Raw genomic sequence first — 11,254 nt, forward strand, 5'->3', positions numbered from 1 at the left:
ACAATAAGGGAAAGGTAGTTTGTGAAACCATGAAGAAGCAAAGGTGGTTTTGGACATGGAATAGTTTACACACAAAGAATATATTGATGATGAATAAAAGGAATGAAGACATCGAGCAAGACAGGTCAAGGGATGGACAAGAAAAGGAGTGTTAAGTAACACAGAAGTAAATGGGATAGTTTGAAGACATAAAAGGAATTCTCCCAAGACAAACAATTAGGGAATTAAGAAGGAATAGATACCCAAGTACATTTAAAGAGGAAGCAGTATAGAAAAATGATAGAGATATATAGTCAAACACAAGAACAGCAATGACAGATGGATTAAGACAAACAAGAAAAGAAAGGAAAAAACTGTTATTTTTTCACAGTTTAATATCTGGCTGTGTTCACCACTAGCATTCAGTACCTGTGCATCGTTTCCAATATCGTAACCCAAGCTGATGAGACAGGCTTTGAATTCCTCGGGGCCAAGTGTGCCGGAGTGGTCCTGGTTATGCGGTGTGCCAGGCAGCAGAACATGCAGTGCCAGTGGGGTGATGGTGTGGGGCAGAAGGAAGGGAGACACAGAGGAGATCAAAGGGAGGTGGAAGGACAACAAACAGGTGCACCATGCAGTGGGTGAGGAGAGAGGGCAAGGAAGAATGACATGCAGATAGAAAGACAGGGAAGAAAAATAAAAAGTGCACAACATTAGATATCACAATGACATTTCAGGATGTGCTAAAAATGCTCTTGGAACAGTTCCTTCTCAGAGAGCTCGTCACATCTTGAGAGCATTTGAATGACAAAAACAGTTGATGCTCAGAAGCCTCAAGATCTCCATCTCCCAAGTGAATTACTTGAGTCACTGCTTGTTATCCATAGTGCCAGAAGCCCTGTGTTTCACTAGTAACCCGGAGTGCAGGTAAGCAGGCAGAGGCAGTGGGAAGCATCACCTTAATCTTCTAGTCAAAAGTCCCACTAAAGGAGTAGGTGAGGGCAGGTATGTTTGGCAACACACCCAAGGAAGCTTAGCTGTCAGGGCATCCCAGGAACAGACAAGGAAAAACTGCTGAAGCTCAGGGGAGCAGTGTTATGGCTGTATTTATGAGACCTGAACATGAGGTGGAGCTTTGACCGGTAAAGCTATTTTAAGTGCTCAGCTCTGCAAACAGCACTGCTGTACAGCACAGCACAACACGGCTTGGCAGCTGCTTTTCCCTTTGCTCATTCCCCACTCCCCCAGTGTTTGGATGTACCCATCAAACTACACACAAGCTACCACAGGAACTGAGCATCCCCATCCATCCTGCAGAATTTTAGCTCAGGACAGATCCCAAGCACTGAAGAGCCCCTGCCTGCCACCACCATCTCTGGCCAGATCAAGGAAGCTACAGACAGGATGGTGAGGTCAATTCCAAGCAACTTTCCTCAAAAAAACAGCTTTTAAAGTCAGCATTAAGCCTTCATAAATCAAATACACAGTTGAAGATGGGAAACCCATGTTCTCTCTGCATTATTATTCAGACTGTTGTGGAGGAAGGGGCAAAAGATATGAAGGTCAAAGTATAAAATCTACAGGGCTTTATGGGTCCCTTCTGCTAAGAAAAGAAGCCATGGGTTTTGTTTTTCTTGAGCAGCTAGAGAAGGTCTGAAATAGCCAGTCTTCAGCAATCTGAAAGTGTCGCCAGTCTCTGAGGGGAAGCTGCAGCCCTGTTCTCTGGAGAGCTTTCAGTCTGGCTGCTGCAGCAAGTGATGGAGAGCAACCTATATTTGCTTAGTATCCCTGCAGGCTGCTCAGGGATTTCCAGACAACATTGAAGTGGCTGATAATGGAGCCAGTTTCAGGCTTGGGCTGCTGTCTCTGCTTCCCTGCGTGACACCTTTGTGATTCGGCTTGTAGAAGGAAGAGCTGCAGACAGGCTGGCAAATCGAGGGGAGGAGAACTTCCTTTAAGGAATTCCTTTCTTATTGCACCCGTTAGTGCCTTGGCATGTATTTCCACAGTAAGGCAAGGCAGGCTTTACACTAAGGTTTATCTATGTCATGCAATGCCATGGTGTGTATAGGTCCTCCCGCTTGCTCTATACAAGAGGAATGCTGGTTTCTTCAGTACAGGTTTATGTGATGGTACGTCAGAGTGGAGGACAGCTGCTCTAAAGAATTTTATAAGTCAAGATAATCTGCTCTCTGGAGAAGATGGGGTAAAAGTTTAATTTCCTAAATAAGCCTTCAAACTTTTCCATACTTCAGCTTTATCAGGAGATTTAGCAGTTTCCTGTGAGGATATACTTCTCCTCCCAGCCTAACGATCACTTAGCAGTCTTCACAGGAATGACTGCTCCCCAGGAGTGGTGCCTTTAAGAATGAAACATCTTCTATTGATCTAGTTTTATCACAGTGACTATTTGTTTTCCATTGCGCCCCACAGTCTACATGGAAGCTTGCAGCTTACCAAACTGCAGTCAGCACTGACTTACCCTGTCAAAATGGTTGAAAGAAGCCCGGAACTCATTCATTTGTTCCTGGCTGATTCCTTTGGCATCACGGGTCAGAATCTGGTTTTCCACTTCATTGATGGTTCTAGCAATTGTTGTTAGTAACTGCTCCCAGCCCACTCGGATATGCTGGAAAAAGAGGACAGTACAATTTTTAAATTAAGAAGTAGCTCTTCTGCCTCTGAGGCCAGTGGATCAGATGTGCTACTTCTTGCAAACTAAATGATCCTGGTGGCCAAGGGAGAAGTCCATTTGCTCAGAAAAGCTTCCTTCTCATCTGCAGTGTGAGCCAACCAGATGTTTAAAATCTGAATTTCGACTGAAAAAAATATTGAAGAGGCCAATTCCTCGTCTTAAGAAAGTTTTGGTCCTATTGCAAAGTTCCTTTGCCTTGACAGAGCAACGTATTGGGGGCCTTTAACACAAATGAGAATCAAACCCAGTGCTTCTAGGACTTAGTTGGGCAGAAAACTCTACTTACCAAGAAAATAAATAAACCACAGTCCTTGGAAGACACTGGTGCTTCGCTGCCTCTGCTGTTGCATAATGGAGAGCTGGCCAAAACCCAAAAGACGAGTTTCAAAGCCTGTCTGTATTCTGCTGGACTCATGTTGAACTCCGATTGCTTCCAAGAAACCTCACGTTGTCAACAGAAAGCCAGACTCCAATTTTAAAAAAGCTTTTGTTGGGACTTTTTTCTTCTGCCAGGCTGTGGCAGCTCAAAATTACTAGCACTCCCCTGGTCTTTCTAATCCCAGCTAATAGGCTGCCACAATCAAGTGGCAGGAGAAATGAGACCAGCCAATTTTTCAAGCAGTACTGTTGATCTAATTCAGGTTATTTCTATTGTCTATATTTGGAATTAGATTGGAATGGGTTGGCATGAAGTACAGCAAGGCAAAAAAAAAATAAATTCAGCAACATGTTGTTGCTTGGTCACATTGTCAAGCTCTCCATTTTCCTGAGAACCGCAACACGTTGCCAGAGTTACAGGTGGCTCCTGCTAACTGGCCACAGCAGATGAGGCTGGCTGATCTGCTGTCAAAACTTTTACCTCCATGGTGTAGTTGGTGTGCTTGTTGTCAAAAATAAGCGCTTCCTGGATCTGCTGGTGGTCTCCTTCCAACTGGTCAATCTTTGGTTTGTAATTCACAATGCTTTTCTCATACTGCCGCAAGTGGTTGAGCTGGTCCTCCAGGGTCCCATGCATCTCTATTGAAATGCGGCCAATCTCCTGCATTAGCAAAGCCAAAGGAGTTAGACCCCACTGGAAGGACAAGCCTCAACATGCTTGACACTTATTGCAGCTATTTGACGCTCACAGAGGATGATGATTCAGAAGAAATATCTCATGAAGCAGTTACTTTAAATGAACTGAGACAGCGTCAGCAAAAATTTTAGCAGAGCCCTGAACATTTTCGAAGTGAGGTGAGTCACATGAGATGTGTCTAATACAAGGATACAAAAAAAAATTAGGAAACTGCAGTCCATAAGCTAGTAATGTATTGTGCCAGATCTTTTTCTGATGTACTGTCTGCCACTAACTGTCTTAGTCCCTTCATACAGACATATTTCTGTAATTGCTCCCTTTACAGCTCCTGCCACCAGTAATAGCCTCATATTTTTCCATTTCATCAACTCCAATTACTTCAACTCAAATCTTACCTAAAGAGAGAAGATCTCCCTTAAAAATATGTCTCCTCTGCCGATGTTTGATATGCTAACTATATTTATTTTGTCATGTGTATCAAGACTATTGCTGTGAAAGCAGTTACACAAAATATGCTTCTGATATAGGATCTTTAGCTTGCTGCATATAAACACAACTCTATAGAAATACCAGTGCTCCCTATTTTAAGACATGCTTTTTATCTCTGTACTAAAGAGTTAGGGGAAGAACAGTACAAGCACTTCAGTAACCGATATCAATCCTGGGATTCTCCATACTTTCTATTAAAAGTTTCTCTTGCTGTAACCTAAAGGAAGAATGACTGGGACAGTAGTCAAGAAAGATGTGAAGATCACAAAGCAAAACAGACTGTTTCAAAATGAACAAAGCACTACCTCCATCTTGGTCTGGATCCAGGGTCCAATGACATTGGCCTGTGCCCCAAACTGTTTACGAAGTCGTTCATTTTGCTGCTGGCGAGCATGTTCTTCCATTAAGGCTTGATCCCTTCTGGGAACCAGTTGCCGCACCTACAGGAAAGCGTAACAAAGCGTGCAGTTTATACATACAAAGGCACAGGTATAGTAAATGTAGAAATTGCCGCAAGGAAGGGAGGAGTGGGTGTTTACACTGGAAACAAGCAGTCATACAGTTTAGGATACAGTGGGAAGGCTCATGGAATGTGAATCCTATCTGCTGTAGGATGCACACTGCAAACTCATCTCAGGCCATGGAAGACCAAAAGCAGCTTTCATTCACTACTTGGGGTTTTGGTGGCTCATGTTATCTGAATTGCAGGACCCTGTTCAGATCTTACTTCAGTGAGCTCATTTGGTAGTAAGAACCATTAGCACAGCTGGTATGGAGAGCAGCTGCTCTTTTGGGATTACAGCAACCGAAGGCTACTTGGCTGCAGAGATAAAACACCTGAAGGGTTGAATGGTGAAAAAGGATACTGACTCATATGCCATACTTACTTGCTCGTCAGGTCAACTGAGGACTGAAAACCTCAAAACTTTTAATTTAGCATCTTTCATTATAAAAATAGCAAGTAAAATGGATCTGACACCCCTTAGGTATTTGTAAAAATACGTGGCAATTGAGCCAAAAACAAATGACAAAAAAAAACCCCAACTCAGCAGTAAGCATGAGAGGGTAACTGAAGAGTAAATAACCCACTTCCTGCGGCTCCAGTGATGGAGCAGTGGCATCCTCCCACACTAACTTGCAAGGCTGGAAAGCACTCACATGTTCCCATTTGCCATTGATCTCATGTGGGGTGATCGTAGTGTAAGGGTTCGTTCCTGCCATGTTGACATGATATGTCTGGACAATCTTTGAGACTTCATTGTGGATTCCCAGAATGGCCTGCCGCTCCTTGTCGGCATCTGGCAAAGTGGCTTTGAACTGTTCGTGGGCTGTGGTCAATCCCTGCAGAAGGAAGACAGCAGCAAAGGGAGGGTAAGAGTATTAGTCACTCTTCAGCAAACGTATTCCTGCAGAAGTGACTGCAAAAGCTTACATATTCCCAGGATACAAAGTAGGCTACTCCAATACATTTTTCAGGTTCTCTCAGCATCACTAAACAGGCTGTTTTAAGTAGTTAAAAAATGTGAAGTCTCATTTTCCCTCTGTTTCTGTCCCATGTTGACCAGTGAGACAGATCACATCCCAAAAAATGGTGGAATAATTTTGGATCGTAATTTAGGGCAAACTATTTCTCCAACACTGCTCAGTGACTGTCTGCCAGCCCCTTTGGGAAGTTCTCACTACTAGCATGATCTGACTACTAGCATTACTTGAAAGCAGTCATGTCTCACCAGTGTAAATTCGCCATGTTTTTCTTCTCCCACTAGGTATGTACTAGTTCTACACCTAAGACAACTCCAGATGAATAACAAGCGTCAGATTCAGTCTGATCAGAGTAAGTTAGAACTAGGTGAAGGTCTTCCAGCCAACAGCAAACTTGCGCAGGCAACATATGCTCCTGCTGCTGAAAACCAGCTCCTTCTCCCTGAACACAACAGGCCCTTTCTGTTCCCCGTCTTGCTGCGGTGCCCAGACTGTGCGCGAAGGACCGATGGTGGGGGCATGCTTGCTGGTAGTTTGTGGACAGCTGACAAGCCAGTTGGTCCTGGCTCATTTCCCACTGCTCCTACAGGCCTTTAAGGTACTTCATCGCAGAAGCCTGGAAGATCAATACTAGGGAAGCAAACGCAGGGAAGAAGACAGAAAACAATGTGGGATAGAGAGGCATGTGCAGGGATAATCGAGGGAACAGTGTGGACAGAAGAGGGAATGAAAGTAAACTGCATGATCGACCACTTTTTTTTACAACACACACACACTGTAACTACCTTTTGTAAAATTGCTTCCTTACAGGGTGACTCATTACTTTGCAGCTGCTGCAGTGGCCATAGAAATGTAATGCAAGTCTGGGGGGCTGGGAAAGATACTGCAAACAGTCACCAAGAGATGATGGAAGTGTTTAAATGCTGTTCAGATTTGTTCTGCATTATGAAAGACTTAATGAACCCCTTTGTTCCGAAGGGAAGGGTGGAAGAAAAAAGTAGCAATAACAGAGCTGGTACCAGGCTAGGGCTGTTTCACTACCCTTTGTCCCCCTGGCTGCATAATGTCCCCTTTTGGTGTCCCATTTGCTGCCTCACTGATGGCCACGTTGCTGTCAGCCATTCCTGCAAAGTGCTCACTTGGATTCTTTTCATGAGCCCATCAAGCAGGAGAAATAGAAGTCCCCACTGCAACCCAGGGAAGAGTAATTCCTGCTCTCAAAGGTCTGAAAATTACCTGTAGATACCTCCAGTTGCTTTCTTCATACCCTTTCAGAAAGGGGAAAACTGAGATACTGTCTCTGTTGTCTTGCAGGAGGCAAGAAGACTTGTACTTCAAACAGTAATCCACCACCAAAGTGGACAATTCTGATTTTTCTTGTGCTCTGCACTGAAACCCAGCTGGCAGCTCAACAACTGCCCTCGCGGCACATCCTATCACATAGGACCAAATGACCTGGACATGACATTACATGGGACAACTGACCCGCAAAACCTGTGAGCAGCACTAAGCTTTGCTCATGTAGGTTAAAGAAACCCCACAAGACCCTAAAAGAGTCTCTCAAATTTCAGGATTTCATTAATGACTCTGAAGTTGCACTGAAAAATCCACTTTCAGTTCCTTGTGTCCAGCTAGGATGGTGTGATCATGTCTCATATCTATTCAGATCCAGGTTTTTGGAGGAAATCAAGGAAAACCACTCCTTTTTGTTTCTCTTGCTAAGGTTCACCCACTAGAGCAGAAGCAACAAAACATGACCTACAAATTCAGCACCAGTAGGAACGCAGGGGACCCCCAGCTTCTCTTTATCCCAGCTTACTGGTGCAAATGACTACTCTGTACCTGGATCTCCTCAATGGTGTGAACAATGAACGTGTCCTGCAGGTCCTCCATGGCCCCTTCCATCCAGTTATTGAAAGGGGCAGCTCGTTTGGCATATTCCAGGTACAACTGGTCAATTGTTTCCAGTAGCTTCTCTGTTCTCTGGGCATGCACAAAAAAATGAAAGAAAACCAGGAAAGATGGTTAGAGAAGAATAATCACATAGATATGTGGGTTGTCTGATCTGCTCCTTTCTTTAAGACCTCCTTGGTGCTCCCAGGATGGCACTACAGTAAAAGTCTCTTTGCTGTTAAGAGATTATACACAGGATGGATTTTTTCCTCTGAAGGAAAAATCTGTGGGTCCTTTTAAATAAAAAAAAAAACCAAAGGCAGTCTTGTCAAGCAAAATGTAATTACAAAACACAGAAAAGTAGAAATAAATGAATAGCCTGAGCAAACAAATGGCACTGTAATTGGGCTGGAAGGGGAAAAGCAGGCTAAATATACTGAAATGTAGCTCTTGTTTACAGCCTGGGATGTTCTCGGAGTGCACAAAAGAGCTTGTGCCCACTGCAGCTTGCTTCCCACAAATGACCTACCCACATAATCCCAAGGGTCCAACTTGTAACACATCTCACCTCCAAGGCTTCTCTACGTTTCTGGGTTAGGGCACCCAGATTATCCCACTGATCACAGATCTTCTGGCACCTGGCATTGACACTGGGAGAGTCGTAATAGTCCAGCTCACTATAAGGGGTGAGGAAAAAAAAAGACAAGCAGTCAAATAAAGACCTTTTGAAGAAGAATGAGAAACCCATTAGAAATCTTTATCAGCCTTGAGGACAGATTCAGACAAAGAGCTCACGCTCTCTGCAAGTAAAGTGAACCAGGAAGACAGTAGTATCTCATTTTGGAGACACGGTCTTGTTACGGTACATCAAACAGCACAGAACAGGAAGCAAAACAACCACCACCCAAGGCCTCAACAAACACTGGTGCTGGCTGCCTGATGGGAATAACTTGGCACTGGGGGAAGGGTGTGTAGACTTTTGCACAAGATGGGAATAAGCAGATTATGAGCAGAGCAATATCCACCTGTATTCCGCTTAAGAACATCGTGCAGGCTAACTACCTGCATCTTGTACATCAGAATGGGCAGCAAAGATTTTATTATGAATGCAAAGAAACTGGTTAAGATTGTTCCAAGATTTGCATAGTATGGGTGGCAAGGAACAGCTAAATTACACAAACCATTCATTTATTTAGGACAATCCAAGAATTACAGTGTAGGTTTCTTTTCTATATGCCTGACAGAGTGCTTTGCCGAGATGTCTACAGGCTGGCACTCATGAAAGATGGGCTGGTAAGATGTGGCTGGGGAAAGGAGAGCACGGGAGCAAGCTGAAGCTTGTGCTCTTGGTTCTTCACATAGACAAAGAGGGAGAAACCTGCAGGCAGAGGGAGACCAGCCAAACTGGGAAGTATCAGCCTCGAAAGCAGAATAATTCACTGGGCTACTGAGTGACCCTGGGCCACCTGATGAGCATTTTTCTAAGCAGTAACGCAGGTTTAAACGGTTTCTTCTTGCCTCCCCCAGCCTTGTTTCTTCCCACCATTGTATTGCCCTCCTGAGGTGTGTGGGCACAACTGTTGGTGGAGTCTTGCAGTAAACTAGCCAAGAAACCGATTTGGGCTAAAAATAACTTTTTCTTTGCTGGGTTTTTAATCCAGATCAGTTCCTTGATCTACTTTGCTGCAGAGCCAGCACAGCAGATGAAAGAACTGCTTCTGAAAGCCTGGCTTGTAACGTACCCGTGCTGGACCACTGCTGCTGGGGAGTGGAACATGCTATGTCCCCAAACACACCTGGCACGTGCACCCACAGCAGCTTCCTCCTGACCCCCTCCATCTCCCTGGCAGTGTATCTCTGGGGCAGAAAAGAGCTCAGCCATGTTTTTTCAGAGCATGGCCTGTTTGCTGAGATGGAAGATGGCTTTTGGAAGGATGGCGGAGCCCGCTGTTCTCACACTTGGGAAGAAATCACCTCTCCCCCAGCTTAGGGCCCAGCCCTTCCCTGTTGCTCTCAGAGCTGCAGCTGCTGTGGCTGGCATGTAGCGTGTGCTTTGGAGGTGGCAGGTCAGCTAATGCTTGCTGACTAGCCAGCCTCAGTTTTAATCTTACTGACATGGAGGATTGCCTTGAACTCTCCTCCTGTTCCAAGGTCAATCCTCCAGTGGACAAGGGAGCAATTCTGTAAATCTGTGTTGTTAAAGGAGATAACGATCTTGATCCAATAATCTTGATTTTTTAGAGAAAAACAGCCCTTCAGCCGAAGAATACTGATCTTAGCCCAGACAATAACTTGAGATAGGCCAGTGTGATATGTAAATATTTTTAAAATAGGAAACAAAGTCAAAGCCAATTTGTTCAGACTGTTTTTGCCAAGAAACATGCAGGGCTTCAAAATCTCTCTCCCTGTGCTGCAGAGGCCAGGTCTTTACCTGCCTGCTATCCCTAGCAATCAACCTCCCACCCTGAGGAGATGCCATTTCTCCCGATAACCTGCGTCACTCCAGGAGAAGGAGTGGAGGTGAAGGTTTCCTAGCTGGTGGCAGCAGGGAGGAAGCTGAGCTGCTGTGAGGATGCCCTGGAGCAAGCGCTGGCCTGAGGCATGACTCCTGGGGCAAAGGGCCCAAGGTGGCAGCAGAGGCCACGATGGGCTCAAGCATCAGCAGATTTTTTCCCTGCCAGAACAAGACCGATTTTTTTTCATAAAAGAAAGCAAACTGAGAGCCTGCTATCCTCTGCTGTTTCTTTCTGTTCCTGGAAAAGTACAATGGCGTTACAACCCTGAAACCTAGCAGGCGCCAGCAGCAGGTCAGACTCTTTAGGAAAGGGTTCACAGAAGCATAACGATCTGGAAGAGGATGGAAACTTGGCTTGGGAATATAATTCTGCCGCCCCCTCATGAGCACCCACGACTCATCCGTTTTCTGGCCTGCTCTTCTGGTGCATCCAGATACTGGATAGCAGTATCCTAGATACTGTTTGGAAACACTGGGACTTCCCAACATTTTTGTATGGGGATTGATTTATGGCTCTCCAGAGGGCAGAGGGCAAAGCTGATTAAGCCTCTCTGGCCCCAAGGATGGGACGTGCGCCCGGGGTGCCGTACTTCAGCTCTTGTGCAATAGCAGCAATCTGTTCCACGCGGTCCTGGTGTGCAGCCAGGTCGCTCTCAAAGGCCTCGTGTTTCTTCAGCAGGGCCTTTATCTCCGAGAGGGTAGCAGTTTCGTAATCCTTCTGCTGCAGCATTGCTTCCTTACCTGGGGAGGGAGCCAAAGGACAGAAGAATGAAGGGCAGGACCCAACGCCCCTAAAGCCAGCTCCCCGTCACCAAGGCAGCCCAAGGGGCCCTCAGACGGGCATCTGACTCACTCCAGACACCCTGCTTGAGGCTTGCCCTCACGCATGCTGGCCTAGAGATGCACAATCCTCACTTTCAAACCACGGAGTGTGCGGTTGCCATTAATAAGAGAGAAGGGCACATAGTGCAGCTCAAGCCAGTGCTGTCACAGTTTATACTGGACTCGTCTCAGTATGTGCAAACTGGGCTTATGCTGGTCCTGTAAATGCCTACTGTAGCATTTACTGTATGGTAACTTTTCCTCTGCTCTGCAGCTCTTTTCTATCCAAAGTTCTCACTTTGCA

The 11,254-nt window shown here is 45.4% G+C and overlaps 1 protein-coding gene across 2 annotated transcripts in view; it reads right to left on the bottom strand.

Annotated features, from left to right (window-relative positions):
• Positions 1–11,254, bottom strand: part of ACTN1 (actinin, alpha 1) — a 48,412-nt gene that overhangs the window by 4,273 nt on the left and 32,885 nt on the right. Inside the window, exons 11-18 of one of the 2 annotated variants that reach the window (XM_009883489.1) lie at positions 10,719–10,869; positions 8,182–8,290; positions 7,563–7,703; positions 5,397–5,579; positions 4,544–4,678; positions 3,534–3,713; positions 2,462–2,608; positions 409–489 (exon numbers count right to left, since the gene is read on the bottom strand). In XM_009883489.1, coding sequence (XP_009881791.1) covers positions 409–489; positions 2,462–2,608; positions 3,534–3,713; positions 4,544–4,678; positions 5,397–5,579; positions 7,563–7,703; positions 8,182–8,290; positions 10,719–10,869 — 1,127 coding nt within the window. The remainder of the gene's footprint in view (positions 1–408; positions 490–2,461; positions 2,609–3,533; positions 3,714–4,543; positions 4,679–5,396; positions 5,580–7,562; positions 7,704–8,181; positions 8,291–10,718; positions 10,870–11,254) is intronic. The other variant, XM_009883488.1, reaches the window with a different exon arrangement.

Source organism: Charadrius vociferus, unplaced genomic scaffold (genome assembly GCF_000708025.1).
Source record: "Charadrius vociferus isolate BGI_N301 unplaced genomic scaffold, ASM70802v2 scaffold34, whole genome shotgun sequence".
Taxonomy (NCBI): domain Eukaryota; kingdom Metazoa; phylum Chordata; class Aves; order Charadriiformes; family Charadriidae; genus Charadrius; species Charadrius vociferus.